The sequence below is a fragment of the Botryllus schlosseri genome, chromosome 8 (assembly GCF_051294905.1).
Source record: "Botryllus schlosseri isolate E-star chromosome 8, Bs_hap1, whole genome shotgun sequence".
NCBI classification, from domain to species: Eukaryota; Metazoa; Chordata; class Ascidiacea; order Stolidobranchia; family Styelidae; genus Botryllus; species Botryllus schlosseri.
Window position 1 is genome coordinate 3201909 of NC_137243.1, and position 23990 is coordinate 3225898.

The window sequence follows — 23990 nt, forward strand, 5'->3', positions numbered from 1 at the left end:
AGCAGAAAATCTCAATATGGATACACTGTTAAATTGTATATTGAATAAGACATCTGAAAAATTTCAAAAAGGCCTACACCGATTAGTATGCAAGTCTGGAGGCAGTAAAAGATGCAATTGTGCTCAGTCGAGCGACATTTTGCATTACGAAAGGTTACCGAGACACTTGCCGGGAAGATGATCCATATCAATGATGGACCAATACAAACAAAACGTTCAGACCGCCAACTATTCTTTTTACGGGTTCTGTTTCAAAGGCCTTCACTGTCCAGAAGTTTTCCATAAAACACATTCATCTGCGAGCAATTCAATTGTAACGGGGTCCGCATATGTAGCTGATACTGTAAGATTGACATATTGCAAATGAAAAGCACATCGTGCCTTGCGTATCATGAACCGGCTAACAAATTTGTGCCGAGTATTTACAATTTTAGCATTTTTCCAGCATTCCTCAAAGACCATCAAAAGTGTGACTTTATCCATGTCATAAACACTGATTATATGTTGGTCATTGCCCCGAGCACTTTGAAAATGAACAAATTGCTGACGAAACTACATACAAACAATGGATCAAGGCAGGATATAGTCGGAAAACCATATGAAACGTGACAAGACCTTATCACTAATCAGCGCACTCCCCTTGTTTTTAAAAAGGTTACAATAATAGTATGAGATTCAAAAATGCATATTTTAAACCGGAAAAATCACTGAGGGAGATGTTGCAAGTGTGACCCAGTACCAGAAAAATCTCAGTAACTGAAAATTCTCACAAATTTAATCCTATAACCCTAAAACATATTACCGATTAGACTTTAGCAACCAACACAAGATTCAGATATAAACAGGTATGAAGAAATACTTCTGATTTGTATTTTCAGTAAAGAAAGAAGTGTTACCTAAATTTGCGAAGATTTTCTGTTAGATTTTCAACAACTAACACAAAATCACCATTAGAACAATCACTCAACATCTTTGTAACCTTAGGAAAGCGTACATGAGAAGGTGACTTCTAACATTGAATTCGTGATGTGTGATATCATGGCAACCATTCTGCATTGTAATATCACCAAGCACAGGCGATCAAGGACTCTCAACCCACATCTGAACAAGCTTTACGGTTTACTTAATTCTATTTTAGTAGGTGACAAACAACGCTGGTCATTATTATATTACAAAAGATATTACCAAACAATTATTACTTAACAATTACCAACAAATTGTGGTGTATAGTTATCAGCCGGAATTGATTGGGTACAAACAGTTGATTATCATGGTATTGTGTACCAGTTGAGACACACAAAGGTTCAGCTAAAGGAAGAAATCAATCATAAAATAAGAGACATTTTACAGATTGATACAATATGCCCATCGATTTCTCCAACGTGATTTAATGATAATAATGAGAATAATATTATGCTGTGGAAATCAGTAAAGCCAAGCCAGTCTTACTAATAGCAATGGAATTTTTGAAACTTAGCGCAAAGTCTATCCGATGTAGATTTCCACTCGCATTGTGACTAAATTGGCTGCAAGTATCAAATTACTTGCAATATTCACAAACATCGAAATTGGTTAACATTTTACAGCATGTGCGCAACGCCGCAACCTATGCCATATTTCTTAATACATAATGGTATACTATTGTGGACATTATGTTATAACTGGTGAATTCGTACTTCATAACACTAAGCTCAGAGGAGAGTTGATCAAACTTCAATAGTGTATCTGTCTTAAACCTATAAATGCATATACCATTGATAGAGATGTGGAAAATATGATTCAATTCACTACTAACAGCAGATAAAAAGGCTGTTTACCACCAAGCCGAATTAGAACCAACCTACGATGTAAAAAAGCACTTTCATGTTAATCAAATCCGAACAGATGAAATTAGGTGTGGCACACTTCCAAAAGCGTGTGCGCTGCGCACGTCTAAGTCATGGCTCATTAAGGGAAAACTGTCATTCACTGATTCGCTTATTCAATTAGGCCTACATTTCAATCAAATGGTTGTGACTTCACCGTTGAATTCCACTTAGACTATAAAAGAGTAGATTTAGTACACGAAACAGAGCAGGAATGTACCAGAACAATGAATTGAAACAGTGTCAATTTCACCGATAGCAATGACAAGATCTTAGATCAAGATTTACAGAGCTTGAAAGACTGAAACTGGATATCTAATGTTTAGGGATAGCAATTGATAAGGAGAAAGAGCGCAATCTTGCATTGAACATAATAAGACACAGTGCTGTGAAAGTCCTCATGTTTCTAACAATCACACAAAACAATTAATGATTGAATTGAATGAAAAGTATCTGGGATGTAGCATTGTAGCAGTTGCAGTATTGTTGACCAAAAAATCAGTGGTTCCAAAAGTGCTCAGGAGAGCCCACTGTGTTGTTAGCAACCTGGAAGGGGGTGCTGGCCTTAATCTGGGTGATTTTGGCTGCTGTGAGTAAAGGAGGGGACCATATAATGTACTGTAGAACACTGTTTGCAAAATCCATAAATTAATAGCTCTAATTATGCTCTAAAATATTTTCTATGTGAATATGTAGTCAAGTGGTTCACAGTCGTACAAGCCGCAATTAATCAATAGTCACCATCACCAACACCCTTCCTCATTGTTATACAACAATTAATTTTCTAACCAACTAAATAATCAGTCAATGACTAGATTTATTAGTCAGCAAAGTTTATCAAGTGGAAGTCCTGAACATACATTCAATTACTTGCACCACAAGAGTGGAAAGCTTCTTGGAGGTACAGAACTTCAATATACAATTGGATAGTATATTCGTGTTGAAATGAACCCGAATATGTTCGGCTGACACTCGTCAGGGGTAATCAGCAGCAGCTAGTAGAGAATTGGAAAGAACATTGCATATCAACAATCGTCTCACAAAATATGGTGATGATGATTTACTTTCAAGTAATTACTACACCCCAATGAAGAAAATTAGCAAAACTACTCAAATTTGCCAAAAGTTCCAAATTTGCTGCAATCATATCAGTTTCAGTGGATTATCAACTACATGCATTCAAATAGTACCGAAAATATTGGATTTTAGTGAGTAGCGGGCTAGTTCCCACTCTCCTTTACCACAAACTATGATGATTGGTAATTTGTTTATGTGACATCTGGGACTTGGCATCAGTTTGTAACAGTAATTAGTCAATATTCTATGATTTCTATCCCATCTGGGAGATGCCAGTTTCCCTTTTTATGATGAGGAGTATCATATCCAAATTCACATAATATACACGACTATTCTGTGAATAATGACAAAAACATTTTCAAAAATAAGATAGTCCTGGAGATTGCAACTTCAAATATTTCATGTACTCGGGAAATCAAGGGTTGTAACTTTATTGAAAGAGACAACAGAGTAAGGTATGAGACAAACTGGTAACTAGCAACGTTCCTTCCCAAACAATTTATAGCTTTAATGATCACCTAGCGTCATCTCTTCCACAGTAATCAATGGTGTCAAGTTACAAGCGTTCTAAAGCAAAGAATTTTCTTTTTATGGACATCTTTCAAAAGAAAAGAGATCCTTTAATTGGGCCTATTATTTGCCTTTGCAGAGGCATAATTCCGCTTACAAGCTAACGCTGTAGTCATTGTTTCATCGCAATCACCACGCTTTCACGTAAATCCAGTCGGAAATTATTAGTGAAAAGTAGCCTTATGCATTTAAAGTTATGATCTATACATTCCTGGGTTTGGAGAGTGAATAATAATCAATCTCAGTTATAATCCGGGATGTTGTTTCAAACGACACAGAATTAAATCTCCTTGATATTTCAAATTTTTCATGTACTTCAATCAATAGTACACCAGAAGCAGTTTAGCGGGATCTTCAATAATTCATGAGAGAGAATTTTGATCAAATCGAAGCATCCCCAATGTGAATTGGTGACAATAAATTTATATCATTGAATCAAACCAACTGACTTGAATTCGTGCATTTAGCTCAGCGTGTAGGCTATGCTTTGTTATATTCCATTGATACTAGGCCAACCATGTGGCTTGTAGAATTTTGTTGTTGAATAAATTCAAAGTTGATAAGGTGAAGTTAATGATGATATATCATATACAGAAGAAAACAAAGAGAGCAGCAAAGCAAGGTATTGTCTTCAAGTCAAACACACAAGGATCACCTTGCACCTAAGTTCACAATCTCCAAGCATCCTGCTTTTAATCGTATTTCAGATGGCATTACGGAAATCCAGGGCAATTGATTGGAAAACATTCTGAGGCAGAGCTGTCGTACAGTTACATTACGTTGAGAGCTTAACGATGGTCTCGCTGAACAAGCAGCAGTAAACTGAGATGCATGTTTGACAAATATACAACTGAATACATTGTGTTTTTACCATGCCTATACTGACTCAACTATTGGATACCAATGGAATTATACTCAAATACATAAATGCAAAAGAATGAACTTGTGTCTACGAGTCTACCAATTCTACCATATGTGGAATGTGGATACATTGTAGGCTGATACCCAAGGTATATACATGAAACTATGTACCAAACATTATTACCTTTTCTCATAAAAGCCACAGCTCAAAACATAACTCATGCGTACATGAATCAACCACCTGGTTTATGAACCATGTGTCAATAACAGTGATATAAAAATTCAATCGTCAATAATCAATATGACAATAAATATGTCAGCATTGCAGCAAAAGACATTGATATCACCATAAATTATCGCATTTGACATGATGCCTTCACAGCAAAGCCTAAATTTACAAGGACAGCAACAACAGAAGCTGGAAACTAATCCATTGCAGAATCATTGCAAAATTTCATTGATCCGAGATTTAGGGATGGTAAGAGGTCTGCACGAAACCGTAATCCTCTGATGGATTAGGATTATAAGCGACTGATTTCAACTGCTTGCGACAGACAACCATCATATAATCCAGAGATAAGCCTTCAAGGGGATAAAGTCATGCTAGATTTGATCCTGAAATTGTGCATTCAAAACGCATGTGTCCCAATGAAGGACCATCTTCAAATATTATCACATAAGGGATGTTTTTGAAATTTGATACACTCATCATAGCGCCAAACAACCAAAGATTCTCAGCCAAAAGACAGCATTTTAGAGTATAGACTAACAGGCAATCTGTTAACGGTGATCTAGCTAGGTTTCTGATAGTAATTAGTTAGCCAGTAGTTGTAGTTTCATCAAACAGGAATTACTCCTGTATTCTCTGTAACGCGCAAACTAAAATACCATGTTCATAAAAAGAGCTTCTTTGAGGTACAGAACTTCAATATACTATTCAATTGTTCATAGGAAGCGGCAAAAAGGAACAGAATTTTCATAAAAAGTATGTCCGCTCAAGTGTCTCATATCAGACACTCACATTGCATCACCTAGCAGGATAAAACTATTTAGCTATTCTCAACTTTTAGCTATTCGGAGTTTTTGTTCAAATTTTACCTGATACTTGACAAAATTATTAGGTTGGCTAAATCAATACTGAACATCTACTTTGGCTCAATTCCAACCTGTAGAAGTGTAGCTATAAGAGTCGCATATTTATTATAAAAAATGAAGAAAAACAATTCCAATTTCACTGGTCACCCCATTAAATTGTTAGGTTGTCTAAAAATATGAGTCATAACAAATTTGGCTAATTCTTTCCGATATGTAGAAGCGAAGTTGATAGAAAATTTTCGATTCGAAAAAAAAAATGTTTAAAGTAGGCTATAATTTTCTTGTCTAATAGCTACGCTGGCAGCGCAATTGTGGTTAAACAGTGGTACAAATAACACAAATCTCACCTCATAATATGATTTGATGTGCTTCAAGAGTAGGCTTAAATTCTGGATGGACAGATTCACATTCCCACGTGCATGCTTGTCGGCTTTCGCGTTACTTGGACGCGGATCGCTGAAAATAAAATACGAAGTTCAACTGTTACTATAAAAAGTCAAGTTAGCAAACAAACAGCTTCACTATTCAACATGGAGCATACAATAACTTCTATCCAAAACACACTGCAGTAGATTAAACTTTAATCTCATTACGCTTCCTAAACGTCCACAAACTTACATCTCTAGCATGACTTCATTCAGAGCCACTCCATCCGTAAGGTCTTCCACCTCCAATGCTTCACGGCCGAGTAAAAGTTGGATCTACGGAATACAAGCACATCTTACCTCAGGCACAAATATGACCAGTTATTTATGCTCGCAAATATAGCTTGGTAAAATCGAGTAACTGTTTGATTCAATTCAGAAATGAATATTAGGTTTTGAGTCAAGAATTTGAGTATCACTCATTATGATGTCACAACGGTATGAAAGAAATGCAAAGTTCAAATGTGTACCTTTCATACGACCATAAACAATATATAATACAAGTTCTACATCACAATAAAAATATTTGGTATTTTTAGACCATATCTATTCCCACTAACGTACATAACTTTGTACTACAGGTTGGTATGCTGCTATACGACCAATCGGAGTTCAACAGCCACCCACAGCAGAAAATAGTATCGAAACTATAATTTTCGATGATAAATTAAATCTTAGTGGCAAGAAGTGTACAATTTCGGTACTCGATAAAATCATCCGTCACTACCCGACTCAAATCATTGTGCCCAAATAGACTAGTTTCATGCAAAATCGAGTCAAAATGCTATTTCTTTTCTGATCTAAAACAGCTTAGTTTCTTCCATTAATTACACTTGATTCAGTAACCAAGATGATGTAAATAAACGGTGTTTCAACTTACCCATTGCACTAATGGAGTATTCATGAAGTGCGCAAGTGAATCTGTTTCAGACATTTTGAATGGTACCAGTATACCTACAAAACATTTGTGACGGCAAACATTAGATGAGGTATCAGACAAGACAAACACTTGTGTGAAAATGTAAGTATTACAGCAAATACCAATTGCTGATGTCATTAGTATTGCGGCAACACTAACGTCGAGTTCAGACTATGAAACTACGTTGATAATCTGGAACAGGTGGTGTCTCCATTTAGATGTAAACTGGAGGACTATAATAGAACATGACAAACATTTTATCATCCTCATCCAGCAACCACTGAGTGACCGAGTATCTTGAATTTTCAACTACTAGCACATTAAACACAGTGAGGTTTTGTTACACTAAAAGATATAGTAACACATTTAGATGAGAGAGAGAGAATTTATTGAATTTAAAGTATGCGTCGTAAATTCAGTGCGAATTTCTATGCAATACAGGGGGAGAAAAGACAGCATCATTATCAATAGGCTATAAATAATTACACAATACATAAAACAGTGAGATTGAAAATATATATTCAGAGGCCTACATCGTCGCTGCGGAAACAGGGTATAGCTTACGGTATGTTATTTTAATAATTTTAGGAAAAATCAAGTTTTTGTAAACTTTTATTTACTTTCGGCCATATTTTGGCCATGGCTATGTTTCAAACAATGTGACAAACAAAAACATAGCCAATATATGACAAAAAAATTGAAAATCTTACAAAAATGATGATTCCACAATCCACAGCGACAATTACTAGAAGTAGAAGGGTCGACGCGATAAATCCATAATATTTAGTCAAAATAATAGACGTATTATTTACTGCTATGCTAATAGCTCTCACCTTAGACACAGTACGTTAGCAACAATAAAAAAAACAGTAACTATAGGCTATCATATCACCTGTTAGTTTGAAGTCTTCCAGAACGTTAATTCCATATCAAAATACAAAATATAATCCAGAAGATGTTTGTAAGTCGCAGGTTATCAGTTCCGAGACTATATATTGTAATTTATCAAAGCACCATGCTATCTGAAATGTTAACCATAACCTGAATTGTCAATGTTACTAATCTCATGTCCATGATGGGCAATTTATATATAGTAAAAGCTTAAGCCACTTTGTTCTGTAATAGGATCAATTCTGCTTAATCCATTAACAATGATCCTATTCTGTCTTTTGTGGCACAGTCAATTTGATGGCCTTAACCAGAAGTCCTATAGCTGGCTAACTATAGTAGCAGGTAAAATAAGGGTTCTAATAATTACATATTTCGATTTGAGTAGGACTATAAATGAGAAATGACAAGTGCAGCAGGAAACACTATGAAGTGGAACAACTGCTTGGCGTTTGCCAGCGTTATGCAGGAGCGCTTGCTTACGAGCTTTGTCGGTTACTGCACTGGTACCTGTCTCGTACTTCCTTGGATTAAAAAGCATGTTTTGTAAACATGTGCCGGTTGAAAATGCTCGACTAATTCTTAATGTAACGGTACCTCAGCATCTTATCCAACTGCGACCTGTCCAGTTGCCTCAGTAAATGTCTCGAAGTCAATACAATACAACCCAATCATCGTAATACCGGATGCAGCATTTAACCGTAACCAGCCTAAACCGTGTTTCAATTCAAGCATTGCGCCTTTGTCATGTTTTATATGACGACGTCATTAAACCGACGTCAGGACGTGAATTTTCTGATGGGACTTGACTAACGAGCGACACCCTGCGATTGCTAAGTAGGCTACTTGACTTTCACAGACCGATTTCCCAATTCACAGAGGAAACAATTTCAGGAATACATAGAAGGAGTTCTGTATAGCCACAAACGAATTTTGATTTCGCTCCCCAGATACCCTTCGACGTATGGGCCATTTCGTAGGATTTGTCCTCCCTTTTCAAGAAATTTTGTTTTTAGTCAACACCACAGCGGTATCGTTAAAAAGTAGGTAATTCGATCGGGGGAGTCTAGTCGTAAAGATGATCTTTTCTTAGTCAACACAGTAGAATATATATCATCAGTCAACACAACAAGATTTCCAGTACAAATTTTAGAATCAGCAGTTTCGGTAGGCCTCATCTGACTTTTATGATTTGTAAAAAGTGTCCTCATCCTCTCCTGATTCCAAAATATGGTAAACATATACCATTTCGTCACTGCTCTTTATGTATACAATTGTCAAAACACACAAACTATCTCCGCGGCGACTTTATTTTCCATCATTGCACGATTCACGAATAAGCAGGAATAGGCTATAGCTAACCTGAATGCATTGGACCTATCTATATATTTGAAGAGCTTCTTGGAGGTACAGAACTTCAAGATACAATTGTAGTATATAGTATATTTCGATGACTTCTTTACCTCGGAATCAAAAGCGCACAAGTAGGCCTACAACACACGCGCGTCCACGTCGTCCAAATACCATATGATCGACCGAAAAGATCAGCGCGCTCCATCAAATATGCCGGACCTGACGTGTGGAACAGTATCCCGCCGGCCATCCAGTCGAAATACAAGCAATTACTACTAAATAAATACTAGTCCATCCTCAAGATTACCGGACCACGATCTGACCTATCGATCTCGCCTTCCATGACATGCCACCCCATTTTTGTCGCTTGCTTTTTTTCTATTCTATATCTTCTTTTACTTTTCATTCAGTGTGCAATGTGCATGCCTCCCCTTTACATCGCCTAGGCCAAAGAGGAAGTCTGATTTCATTACCTACTCCAAGTCGCTTCGACACTTCCCTACCTTTTCATTGTATCGCATTTTTGTGGTGTATTGAACTGATGAAAATTGCTAATAAACCAATGATTATGATCATATTAAATGAACCCGAATATTTTCGGCTAACACTCATCAGGGGTAGGCTAATCGTCAGCAACTATGGCAAATAATTGGAAAGAAAGTTGTATATCAGCAATCGTATCACAAAATATAACGTCACCACTCACCAGCATGAAATTTCGAATAAGAGAGCATAGTGCTATAATCGCGTTGGGCGCGAAATTATTCAAAATCAACGGATGAATTTTGTAGGCAATAAATAATAATCCATCCTCTGACAGCCCTATCAAATTGCCGGAAGTGTTGACTGCGAAAACTAAGGACATGTGATTGCAATGAACAATACAAAATATTAGCCTACATTTTAAGCTGTGTTCAACATTATTCATTGTTCACATGTCACGTGGAGAAGAATAGTAGTAGCCTAATTAGTTTCACGCCAATTATCTTAGAGTGGGCCCATTGTTATTATAATAAGGATTGAAACATTGCTAGTATAGCGACAATTGGACATAAATAAATAGGAGAAGAGCAGGAATCTTTTATCGATCACAATTCGTAATTATGCACATCGAAGAACATATCGCCGTAAAATGCATTGCATATTTCATAATACATTTATACCGCTGATCGAATTAGGCCAAAGCTCGAGCGTGACATTGAAGTGTTAAATCATCTCAGTCAGTCAGTCAGTAAGTTATTTATTGACGTTGAATCCATTTAAATGCACCACATGGTTGCGGCGTAATGGCGGGATGGTGTCGAAGTGATTTGGAGTGGTTATTTGACCAGACACCCATCTTGGCCTACATCATGATTCACCAATTCGTGTTGGCAAATGCGGCCCACAACTTCATCATTGGGTTTTATTAGCAATTTTATCAGTTCAATACACCACAAAAATGCGATACAATGAAATGACAGGAAGATGTCGAAGCGACAAGGAGTAGTCTATGGAATCTGACACCCACCTTGGCCTAGGCGATGTAAAGAGGAGGCATGCACACTGAATGAAAGTAAAGAAGATAGTATAGAAAAAGAATGCGACAAGAAAATAGGGCGGCATGTCATGGGAAGCGAGATCGATAGGTCAGTCGTGGTCCGGTAATCTTGAGGATGGTTCTAGATTCCGTAAAATCACGTGATAATGTATAGGCCATAATAAATATAACAATAGGGAGAGGCTACCATATGACCTCTAAACTAAAATGTCCTCCCGCCCATCCTGTTTTTTCGCAATCCGTCCTCTCTTTATAAAATACGACAAATGTAGGGTTACCAACCAACCATATGTCCTTCTATAGGAGGATTTGTCGTCCTTTTTCAGGAAATCAAAAATGTCCGCCGATGACGCCTAAATGACGTAAATGTTCTCCTTTTCGGCAATTTGTCCTCCGTTGTAACTTTTGGCAGCCAGGCTAGTTAGTGGACAGACGTAACTAAAAAATGGATATGACGCGAAATTTGTAATGTGGACGTTCGAGTGGGTCTTTCGGGAGTAGGAATGGAAAATGGCCTTTTTTTGATCAACGTTTATGTCAAAATCTTAAAATCAGCGGTTTCCTACTCTGATAATCTAATAACTTTTGTACTTTGTAAAAAGTGTCCTGCGAGTTAATTCTCGAGATTCGTTATAACATCAGGTAAAATTGCAAGGCCAACCAAAATTTGATTAGCCTGACCACGAAATTTGATGATAACTAAAACATCAGTTCCGACGCATTGGCGTAACCAGGGCTCAGCCACATTTATCGCAGATCTTCGTATATGACCTCGACCATAAAGTAGAATATTCCGTAGCAGATTTATTTGACTTGAAATCTTTCTCAGCACTTCGCATGATTTATTGTCACTCGATTTCTTGCATTTAGTATTGGAGCCCCCTCCTGAAAATTATAAATACGCGTAATTCACAGAATTGAGTCTAACTATAGCCTATTCGCAATTAGGAGATAACGTGTCGTCCAACATTCGACTTCGCTTGTGCGCTCGCAGCGAGATCGTCGGCGACGAAACATTTGCACAAAATGTTAGAGGCATATATGTTCATCGAAACTGTCGATATTGCTATGTCTAAACGCCATATAATCCTGTCCTTGCGGCCTCAAAATATGTAAGTAACATGTTTAATGATAGAATTCATTCATTACCTTTCAAAATATCTCGCGCTTCGCGCGCGACCATGGCTGCACCATGTACGGTTACACACAGACTTTTCATGACATAGGCCAATAGGTATCAATTTTAAAGCGTATAGTAATCAAGTTCAAGTTCAAGATCAAGTTTATTCATAAAATTTCATCACTTCAAAACATCACAAGACTGCAATACAATGAATGATAGGAAGATGCCGAAATGACTAGGAGTAGTCTTAAGATCAGACACCTACCTGAGCCGAGGCGATGTAAAGAGGAAGCATGCATGTCTGAATGATATTTTCAACCGTTAAGTATGATGCCAGTCAATGGCATATTTAGTTTTGCTGATACAGTGTCCATTACAATCTCGTAAAAAAAGGATTGGACGAGCAAATGTCAAAAGATAATATAAAACCGAAATTGGGTCATTATTACAACCTTAAATAAAATAATTTTTCGTTTTCCCTTTCGTATTTTTTCGTTGAGCAATCTGTATTACATAACTGAATATTTTACTGAAGGAAAAAATGAAATATGTATTGTAGAATTGCAACGGCTAACAGGGTGCAGAAACACTCTCGCCTAACCGCTTTCTGTTGCTGTTGTTATTCACATATTTGTGTATATTTATCAGTTACTTTGCGTATGTGTGGATTGTGTGCGGGTGTGAGGGGGGAGTAAGTGCCTCGCCTGTCATTAATCTCACCGCACGTCACCGAGTCGCTCGATATCATTTAAATCGAGTATATAAGGTGCAAATCGTTAGTATGCTCATGCTGCACGTTTTTCGACAGTATCTACACAATTATGGCCTACTTTAATTATGTAACGTTAAAAAAACATTTTGTTTTTTCAAATTGACATTTGTTTAAAACACTGTTTAAACATGTTTTAAACAAAGTGATTTATAACACCGTTTGTTTTAAATGCAACCCTAACAACAAATAAAGAATTCTCGTAAATATATTTTGTTAGCAGATAAGGGTATTTAGTCGGGTTATTACGAAATTTCATCCAGAAAAGTGACGAAACGAATCCCCAAACTATTTCTACTTTACAAAAGCCCAATTGCTGTTTTGCCCGCGAGACCCGACCCGAGATAGACTCCTGTTACATCGAGCATTAGGTCGGGTGGATGTTAGATTGATAGACCGTAAATATTCTGAATATGCTAACCAAACAGTGGCAATCAACTTCCCGTGGTTGCTCGTGGTCGTTCTCTTTTTATTTGAAGGTCCTGGCATCTATAAAATTCCGAGCGCCTCTACCTACTCTCTTGGAATATTTCACTAATGTTTTCAAGTTGTGCTCCGTTATTTATAACCGAATATGTATTCGTTAGTTAGCCTATGTATCGTTATACCGTCAACCAGTTGTTTATTTTTGTTACTATAGCTTGTTACTGGTAGAATATTTCGAATTTGATTTACCTTATTACTGACGTGAATTGCCTCATAATAGATTCAAAAAAGCCCTACTTGGTCACCTCTTGTTGTTATACTAATACTGTTGCCCTACCTCGCCCAGCTTCATTGATCTTGATCATTTGCTACCGGCGTTTAATTCTTCTATTTTACTTTTTTGACTAACATTTTTTACATCCAGACTGTTTAGAGTCGAGTGTACCTGTTTGATGCTGGTGTGATCAGACTAGATCAGACTAGAGTTATCGATCATTCCTATCTAATACCGAATACTGTGCATGTATATTTTCTGTACCACCATCACTGCCGTGTGTTATGTATTTTGGTTGGATGTAAATAAAGACTCTCTCTTCTCTCTCTCTCTTCGCTACTGGAGAGAGTTGTTTCTAACTATTTGTTTCGTGCAATGCAAAAACCATGGCAAACCAAAGTAAGTGATGTCCCTTTACCATTTCATAAATTTTTATCAGACACTGCTAAATCGTGCGGCTTGCTACCTGAACGATGCAACCATGGTGTCCTATATGGTGTGGACACGCAAATCTCACGGCTCAGTCAGTGAAATTGGTCTACGTCACACTTTCCATTTGGTTAAAGGCAATTTGACGGTAGCCTAATTTTTACCGGGTTGCCGAGCGCGAAATTCAATAAAACGGGTAGCTATCAATCGAAAGCTGCCGTTATACTGATTACAAAAATATAACCCCCATAATCAGCCTTGAATTTCCAATTGTTATGGAGAGTGGCCTAGTGACGCAACAATGCTCTCTGGCGAAACGAGAGCGTAGCTCAGGAGCAAATGAGTGGTTTCGCGGCGAGAGTGAAATTGCTCAGCTGATGTGTTTGCACGATATTACTAGACTAGACCAGTCTTGTACTCAAGGCCGTAACAGCACTTCGTCAGGCCCCCCAAAAACTACTTTGGTCTTTGGCTCCCATGGGGTTATAGACCGAACTTCTGGGGGGCTTCGCCCCCCAGACCCTCCTCCAGCGATACCCTGTTTAGTGAATAGTTTGTTTAGTGAATCAGCTTTTGTCGCTTAAGCGGGCGAAGCGCGGGAAATTTCTAGAATTCATGACTGAATCGGGCAGTATGATCGGGAATTTCATATATATTGTTATCAGTTTTTATCTTCTCTCTGCTCACGTAATCAGATTTGCCGGTAGAGCTGAGTAAGGTGTGTTTGAAAAGGTAGGACCACTCAATAATAATTAAACATCTTCGGGCGTATGCACGTTGGCAGGAACGAAACAGCACCTCGTCAGGCCCCAAAAACGTGGGTCTTGGGCTCCCATAAGGTGATGAAACGACCCCTCCATCACGTTGTTCGCGTTTGTCACGAAATCATCTGTAGGCCCTACTGTATTGTGAGCCAGCGCGATGCGCGAAAATTTTCGATAATTTATGATAAAATCGGTCAATCAGATCGGCGATTGCATATATATTATGCTATCAATTTATTGTCCTCTCTACTCACGTAATTAGATTTACCGGTAGAGCTGAGTGAAGTGTCTTGCAAACGGGAGGGCCCGTAAATAATAATTAAACATCTTCGGGCAGACGGACCCGTTGATATGACTTCGTTACATGATTTTATTTCGTGACTTCCAGTCTGCTATATCAAAAAATATAGAATCGCCCAAACGTAGGCTTCTAAACTAAGAGACGCACACGATTTCAAATTGGTATTTCTTCACTGGCATAAATTTTTTCCCAGCGGGATGGTATTTGTCTTGTGAGGTTCAGATTGCAAAGACAGGAACATTCGGCGCCAGTCATTTAGGCGCCTATGGACAATTAAACCTATATGTATTTTGTATATACAACGAAGTTTTCGGTCAGCATAAGGGCATAGACCTTTTCGGCCAAGGTTTTCTCGCTGCCGATCGTTCTGGCACACTTCTTGGAGTCGCATGTTATATGGCCTAAAACTTGATTGTATGTCTTGGTGGGTTGTGGCGCGGTAAGGGCCCAATACCCAATAAAGATAAATGGCTATATGAATTGCTTGGTAAAATATCGTTGCCATTTTGGTGGATCCGCAGGCAGATTTTCTGAAATACGGTATCTCAACCTCAGCCGAATGTCTGTATTTCACTGCGTGTTTTCATCAAATGGCTGACTCAAACTTACTGACTTCACTGAAGAAAAATTATGTGCTAAAAATCTTCTTGAAATGTCGGCCTTCAGCCTCCACCTTCCTCTTTTCCCATGCTCGTTCACTGTCTATGGCTGTTTCACGAATTAGGAACGGAATACAAGAAAACGCACTGCTCTATCAAGTATTCCGGACCACCATTGTAGAACAGCATCTCGCCGGCTACCCGACAGTCGTCGAGCAAGTCCGCATTCCATTCGAAACGAGCAATGCCTTCTAAATGAATACTAGTCAGCCTTCAGGATTACCGGACCACGACCTAACATCGATCTCGCCACGTGTCACCTCATTTTGTCGCTTGCCTTTTATATTCTCTGCTTTACTTTTCATTCAGTGTGCATGCCTCGTCTTTACTTTGACTTGGCTAAGGCTGGTGTCTGATCACAAAGACTACTCAAAGTCGTTTCGACACCTTACTATCTTTTCATTGTATCGTAGTTTTGTGGTGGTTTGAAACGACGAAAATATTAATAAAACTGATTGACTGGCCTACAAGATAGCGCAATGGTGAAGCGTTCAATCCTCGGCGCGGTCAGACCACAGACCTGATTAGAATAACCGCTACCCATGGCTTTCCGCTCGGCATATCCGGGATAACACGAAAGGATGGTACAAGACTTGGACAGTTGGACACCCTTACCAGGCTATTTCTGCACCTGCCTTGTCCTGCGGCACACACACATCATACAGTCATGGTATGCAGATACAGATACATATACACAGATCGTGTGCATGTATATCATGAGCAATGTTCCCTCTAAGCTGCGCACGTGCGCAAATGCGCAGTGCTGAAACGGTCTCAGCGCACAGAAAATCTAAGCTGCGCACAAAAAATCAGAAGTGATGTTTTTTTAGTCGTTGCGCACTGTTGTCCAATGGACCACGCAGGCGCGCAGACTCGCGAAAAATTAGATGGGACACTGCCAGGGCCAAATATTGTGTTATCACTGAAGTCTGAAACCGGGGTACAAGTGCGGCCCGCAAAGGTAAATATTGCGCTCCGCGAAGAAATAAGAATTTACAATCACGTGCGCCTCACGGAAGAGATTTTTTTAGTATGGTCTCGTACGCGTGAGCGATATCATTTCAATAGCGCATTATTTTCTGGGAATGGCGAAATAACATGGTTTAACAAAGTTATGAATAACAGTGGGCTAGCTCGAAGTTAATCTGCGATAAACTAACGAATAGTCTTCTCCGCGTGGCATGAACATTGCGTAAGACTTACTCAGGACCGTAACTGCCGCACACCAAACCCGCTAATTGGAGGGCCGAGCTCGGTGGGGGCCCAAAATTATTTCGTTAAATAAGGTAGATCATGGTGTATTTTTTTGGAATTTTTTTAGCGCTGTGTGCGATTTAATATTGTAAGATATCTTGATTATTGGGTACCCGTTTCCAACAAAAAAATGCGCTTGATTTATAGAAATGGGCACTTGGGCGTCGGCCATTAGCGCACCATGACGCTCCAAGACATATGAAAGTTAAAGGCTAGTTACATGTGACTCTGAGAAGTGCGCCAGAACGATCATCAGCGAGAAAACCTTGGCCGAAAAAGACTACATGCCCTTGTGCTGACCGAAAACTTCGAGATATCATACATATATGTTTAATTTTTCATGTCCATAGGCGCATATAAATGGCTGGCGCCGAATGTTCCTGTCCTGGCGATCCGAGTCCCACAACAGGACAAATTCCATATCGAGGGAACATTATTTTCCAGTAAAGAAATACCAATTGGAAATCGTGTAGTCTTTTAGTTTTCCACGTTTGGGTGATTTCAATATCTTTTTACATAGCAGATAGGAGGTCACGAAATAGCATCATATAACGAAGTCATTATACCAACGGGTACGCCGGAAGATGTTTTATTATTATTTAGAGGGCCTATCTATTCCAACACACCACTCTCGATCATCCCTATCGGTAAATCTGATTATGTGAGCAGGCAGAGGTTAAAAATTATGCAATTCCCGATCATATTGACCTATGCAGTCATGAATTATATAATTTTTCGCACTTTGCGCGTTCTAGCAACAACGCAACAACAACCACTAAACGGGCACCCAATGTAGATGACAAGTATAGGGAAAAGGCGTACATCGCGAGGGGGGTCTGGGGGCGAAGCCCCCCAGAAGTTAGTTTTATCACCCTATGGGAGGGTAGGGTGGTTGCGCACAGTTGTCCAAGGGCCTGCGCAGTGAGTTGGCGTGTTTGCGCAGACTCGTGAATAATTAGAGGGAACATTGATCATGAGTCGGTGTATATGCCGCAAAAACAGAACTAAACTATATACCGTCCTATTCCTACACCAACGGAAGACAACTGCATGAGACATTCCAGGATTTTACAAAAAATGAAAGACACGTTGGCGAGCAGCAAAAAATCAGTGTGCAACGTACTGTACAGATATGTCAGAAAATAGTCCACACATTGACAGGCCGTCGCCATCGACAAAAGAGACTCGGCTTCATCCATTGACACACTCAATGAAATACGGCTAAGGATTTGGTCAAAGTCCAATCGCAGTTACGACGCTTAACTTTTGCCAATCAAGTCCGTTAGTGTCAATTAACCATCATTCTCGGCGAAATCGACATTGACATCAGCTCCTGAAACAGCAACTTGCACGCGTACGGCATTCGCACTTGCGATATATGCGTCTTGTTCCTGCATCCCCTACACTCAAAAGTATGCGAGCGCAGATTCGCGATCACGATCAAACCGCAAATGTTGCACACGTGCACCCTGTACGGATCGGAAGCCTCGAAAAGGCGTTCCTTCAAAAACTGCGCGGCGCCGTGAGCGATCTGACAATCGCGTTCCATCTCTCCAAAACGTAGACCGCCATCACGGGATCGTCCTTCCATAGGTTGCCTGTTTAAAATCTGCACCGGCCCTCTGGCACGCGAGTGTATTTTATCGTCCACCATATGCTTCAAACGTTGGTAATACGTCGGCCCGAAAAACACTTGCGTGTTAATTTTGTGCCCGGTATGCCCGTTGTATAGTACTTCATTACCTCTTTGCTGATAACCATACTCGTGCAGTAAGTTGGATATCTTCTGTACATTGACAGTGTCATTAAACGGAGTAGCATCACCGATTTCGCCTTTGTTAGCAGACACTTTGCCTTGCAAGCACTCGATTAAATGGCCGATGGTCATACGCGACGGAATAGCGTGCGGGTTCACTATCAAATCCGGCTGTATGCCTTCACACGTGAAAGGCATATCTTCCGCTCTGTACGTGATGCCGCACGTACCTTTTTGCCCGTGCCTACTCGCAAATTTATCACCAATCTGCGGCACGCGAACTGATCGCACACGGATTTTCGTAAACTTGTACCCCTCTTGATTAATGCTCACCATGACTTGGTCCACAATTCCGGTCTCGCTCGTGCGTAAGAAAGTGGAAGCATCACGTTTTGAGTAACGTCTCGTGGTCCCTTCCAATTCGTCATCGTTCTCAGGTAACGTCACGGTTTTGCCAATAATGACATCGTCTCCTGACACGCGAACCCCAGGGGAAATGAGACCGTCGTCATCGAGCTTGTCATAAATAGCGTGACGCATTCCGCTGCAAGTAGACCGCTCGGGTCGTTCAAAAGTTTCTTCCTGATCGTACGCTTTTTTACTTTCCGCGTCTTTGTAGGAACGGTAGAACACAGATCGAAACAATCCACGATCGATCGAACTTTGGTTCATAATAATCGAATCTTCTTGGTTATATCCAGTGTACGTTGAAATCGCGACAATCGCGTTAATCCCGGCCGGCAGTTCGCGAAACCGCAAATACTCCATGGATCTTGTAGTGACCAATGGTTTTTGAGGATAATACAACACGTGAGCCAACGTGTCCATGCGTACGTGAAAATTTGTGATGTAAACACCCATCGCTTGCTTCCCCATAGCGCTTTGGTAAGTGTTACGCGGAGATTGGTTATGATCAGGAAACGGAATGATAGAAGCACACACTCCTAAAATCATAGCAGGATGAATCTCGCAGTGGGTGTACGTGGAGCAGTACTGCTCGCCCTTGTCTTGTAGATCTTCCGGAAACATCGCCAACATGATCGTTTCCTCCTCGAGAGTGTCGATGTATTCCACGACGCCGCTAGCGACGAGATCTTGCCAACTGTAATGCATCTCGGACTCTTTGAGAAGGTCCACATGTCTTTTTTTGAGGAGCAGCTTCTGATTCTCGACAATCAGCAGCGGCCTGCATATTCTCCCGGCGTCCGTGTAGATGCGTATCTCCCGTTCTCTGATGTCGCGCACCATCGAGACTTCCGAAACGATAATATCCATCTGCCTACGTAGTTTACGCAGCGTGGTCATCAACTGGTCGGGATCGGGGTGGATACCGACCCAGCAACCGTTGACGAAAATCTTGGTCGCGTTTTGGATAGCGGACGGAGATATCTCCTCTAAATTCTCCATGGACCACTCCTCCAAAAACTCGAGAATTGGACTCGGCTGCGACCCGACCGAGATATACGCCATCAACGCTAAATTCTTCACAAGACCAACGGCGTGCCCTTCCGGGGTTTCGGCGGGGCATATCATTCCCCACAGGCTGTTGTGCAGCTGACGAGGCTTTGCCAGTTTACCGTCGCGTCCGATAGGCGAGTTTAGACGCCGTAGATGCGACAAAGTCGACGCGTACGTCAGCCTGTTCAAGACTTGCGACACTCCCGCTCTGGCCTGGTGAGCTTTTTTCTGATCGCCCCAGTTTCCTGTTGCGAGAGAATACTTCAATCCGTCTGTGATGATTCGAGTTTTGATCGCGAGTTCGAGATTAAAATCTTTTCCGCGGTCGATAAACTTTTGAGCATACAGCCGCACCTCTTTCATTAACATACGGAACAGCCCGCGAAACAAAAACGCTAAAAGCGGACCAGCTAAATCCAATCTCTTGTTGCCGTAATGATCACGGTCATCCAGCTCTCTCCTACCAAGCGCGGCAGTCAACAGCCTGTTGACGATGTATCCTAGAAAATACGCCTTTTTCGTTTCGCAAAAATCACTGATTCCTACGTGCGGCAGCATTTCCTTCTGCAAAATCTCTCTCGCGTACTTGATCCTCTTCTCTTTCGTGACGCCGGGTTTGGCACCGCGCGAACCAATGAAATTTAACGCCACGTTCTGTTCCTGAATCACAAACGCTTCGTCCAAAGAAGGCTTCACCATTTCCATGATTTCGGGATCGTCAAAATCGTAAATGATATGTTCCAGGATGTCGCGATCGGACACGAAACCGAGAGCTCGAAATACAATGATAATTGGAATTTCTTGCCGAATATACGGTACGATTGCAGTAATTCTTTGTCCAATAGCGCTCTTCTTAACGCCTTGACCACCACGAGCCAACATATTGACCCACATTGTACTCGTAGGACGCGAGCTATTTTCTAAACAGCTCCGAATCTCAGCCGTGAACGCGTATTTGGAATCTTTTTTCTTGAAAACATACACGGTATTTGAAGCCATTTTTTCCTGCGCAATCAGCACTTTCTCCGACCCGTTTATGATGAAGTACCCGCCCGGATCTAAGGGGCATTCGTTCAATTCCGTGAGATCTCTGTCGGTGAGGTTGCTGAGCAGACAGTACGTCGAGCGTAACATGATTGGAATTTTTCCGATGAAAGTTTTTTGATGCTGCGATTCTATTGGTTCCTCGTTGTGTTTGATTATTGTCTTTGTGATGTCAACGTAAAGAGGGGCAGAGTACGTCAAATTCCTGAGCCGAGCCTCGTTCGGCATCATGGGGCTGGGAGCACCGTCTTTCTCCCAGTGTGTAGGCTTCGATAGGTAGATCTGTTCAAATTTCAGATGATACTTTGTGGGAGTGATCAGCTCGGTGGTGGTGTGTTGAGCTTCGGCCTGGAGTTCAATCATAGGCGCGTCTTCTACAATCCTCTGAACGGACATCTGAATGAATTCGTCAAACGAGTCCAGCTGCTGACGCACTAGACCTGGAAATTCAAACGATTCATTCATATCATATCAATGTGTGATTGCTGCTACATGATCGCACAATGCACACTTTGATGACGGTAAAAGTATCAAAAAATGGTGTCTTTATAGTGTACTGTGAGTCTGTGATAATTCCTCTCAAAGTATTATTGTAAATCAGGGTTTCCGTACCTTCTTCACACAGTGACCCCCCTTGGAACAATCAATGGCCCCCTATTATAATCAACCATTTGAAAGCATTTAAAAACGTTATTGTATATAAGTGTAGAGCTTCTTGGAGGTATGAAACTTTGATATAGAATAGTTTAATCAAATTGAAATGAACTAGATGCCAACTATTACACCACACGCGACGAGTGTCAGCCAAAAATTACGAATAACTATTCAGGTACCGTATTGTAAGTTTCAACAAAAATGGTTTATACAGTATCTGGCTGTTACAATGATAAAATTATATAAATACAACACACAATAAACATGATAGCGCATTAATTAGTTATTAAATATTAAGTTATGTGATGGTTGAGCTTGTGTCTGTTCCGACAATCTATTAGTTTCCCGTTCGGGGGTGGAGGGAAGAAAGTAAACTCAAGATCGAGAAGTATATATTGCTGTACTAGTATTGTTATTTAATTTCAATTCAGTTCTTTTTGTTATAGTGAAGTAGATGATTTTTTTAAAAATTTGTTCTTGGCCCCAGGCTGGGAATTCTTGGTATAAATGAAACCAATCAGCTAAGAGGAGTATATGCTCGCATTGTATATGCCGGCATAGTAGAATGGAGAGCAAAGTCCGAATCATGATTGGTACATTGTCAGAACTTTGATCAGTGAATGCTATTCAACCAATCCATATCATCTTACTACGAGAGAATTGAATAAAGTCATACGTTCCGGGATGAAGATATGAGTGCTTATAAGGGTAGATCCGATATTAATTACAAACCATAATATGGCGCCACCTTTTTGCAATGGACAATGCCCGGGGGTTGTGAAGGTACGAGAAATGTATACAACTGAATCAGTGACCTTACTTGTAGATTGTACAAAAAACTGTAGCCTATTGTTTCACAGATAGTATTTTGTATCAACAGACATTGAGACAAAGAATGGGGTCAGACAGTTCATATATTATTGTTTTCATAGCACACCAAATGAAATATGTTTCAATCTTTGGATTTGCTGGGAAACTGTAATAGGTACTCTTCTATTGTGAAAAATGGGATCTATACCTCATAAAAACTGTAGAAGTTACAATTATGGAAGTTTTAACGAAATAACCCTACCAATAAGATTTGTGCTTGTAAGAAGTCAATTCAAGCATACTATTAAAATGCAGAAATTCGTACATTTCAGTAGGAAACTACATTTCACTAATATACCATGGATTCAATTCACATATAAAATTACTTTCAAATTGTCACTTGAGTCAAATGAAATTGACTATGTTGAAAGATGTACTTATGCAGCAATGCATCTACAATTTAAAAATATATTTAGGAGCTTCAGGGGGCAGAGCCTTTGAAGAATTTTTTTTTTCAATATTTAGACCCATATGTATTTACAGTGGTAGGTTTGAGTGCTTTCATAAATCTATAATATGACGTTAGCAGCAAACTGCAAAACAATATTTCTAATGAAGACCCAAAGACAGCACAAACTGCTATGTACTATATGCACCATTGCAAATGATGCCTTGTGGCAAACCTGCGATGTCTGATAATCAGGGTTGATATAAGAATGCAGTAACACAGTCGGCAACTAATCAATGGTAATTCAGGATTGTATTTCATCGACGCTTCGAACCCACTATCAAAACCTATTGTAGTAGTCCTATAGTATATTATGGAATCTCACACTATTATGACTGTCATAATCATTGTGGAGGGTGTGACATGGGTTTAACGGTTAGGAAACATAACGCTATCCCACGAATGAAAAGAAGTACAGGCCTACCTTATTCATGTTGAGTAAAAGGGAAGTGCCGAATGACCCATCGAGTTGATTAAATGTGGTTTGATGTAATGCACATATATACATTATACGACAAAAGGCTACTCTAGGTCCTATATATTTCGGAGACAACAATTATATTGATGTTATTTCTGAAAACACGGGCAGAAGGCCAGACTGGAATCAGTGGTTGTTTTCGTCAATAAGTTGAGCGTGACAGAAGGATTTCTTCCATCGAATAATTAAAGAATTGTATGAAAAGTTGCGCGTGACGTTTGCCACTAATTCCACTCTGGGCAGAAGGGGATAACATATGGAGCATAATTAACAATTGCTGGTTTAACTGACTGTCAATGACAACTCCAAACAAGATTTATAGTACGACATTGACATATACCAGATCAAAAAATGCAAAATACCTTTTTCATCAAAATAAGAACTGATGACAATCCAACAGCCTTCCTGCCATTGCTCTGGGGTTATATCCTCCTCATCATCCCCATCATCACGCATCTCAAGATCATCATCCTGGAACATGGCGGTGACCTAGTCCTAACTAGTTTACGCTGAGCAAGACTAGAGTACTGTAAAATATGTTTCAAATAATTCCAAGGTGGCGGCATAATGTATCAGTAACAGTTTATCAATAATTCCAACATTCCAAAACACTACAAGACTGCAATACGATGAAAAGATAGGAAGGTGTCGAAACGACGTGGAGTCGCCTTTGAAATCAGACACTCACCC

The 23990-nt window shown here is 39.9% G+C and overlaps 2 protein-coding genes across 11 annotated transcripts in view; both read right to left on the reverse strand.

Annotated features, from left to right (window-relative positions):
• Positions 1 to 7955, reverse strand: part of LOC145445396 (girdin-like) — a 49019-nt gene extending 41064 nt beyond the window's left edge. For 2 of the 10 annotated variants that reach the window (XM_080323592.1, XM_080323590.1), the window contains exons 1-4: positions 7705 to 7955; positions 6774 to 6847; positions 6087 to 6169; positions 5816 to 5924 (exon numbers count right to left, since the gene is read on the reverse strand). In XM_080323592.1, coding sequence (XP_080179718.1) covers positions 5816 to 5924; positions 6087 to 6169; positions 6774 to 6827 — 246 coding nt within the window. In that variant the 5' untranslated portion in view covers positions 6828 to 6847; positions 7705 to 7955. Of the gene's footprint in view, positions 1 to 5815; positions 5925 to 6086; positions 6170 to 6773; positions 6848 to 7702 lie in introns of all 10 variants that reach the window. The other 8 variants (XM_080323583.1, XM_080323582.1, XM_080323587.1 and 5 more) reach the window with 8 other exon arrangements.
• A 9688-nt stretch (positions 7956 to 17643) lies between these two features.
• Positions 17644 to 23865, reverse strand: LOC145444912 (DNA-directed RNA polymerase II subunit RPB2). Its single transcript, XM_080322973.1, has 2 exons — positions 23663 to 23865; positions 17644 to 21290 (listed from the first exon to the last, which is right to left on the reverse strand). The coding sequence occupies exons 1-2, from the start codon at positions 23778 to 23780 to the stop codon at positions 17881 to 17883; spliced, it is 3528 nt and encodes a 1175-aa protein (XP_080179099.1). The 5' UTR covers positions 23781 to 23865; the 3' UTR covers positions 17644 to 17880.
• Between the last annotated feature and the right edge of the window lie 125 nt (positions 23866 to 23990).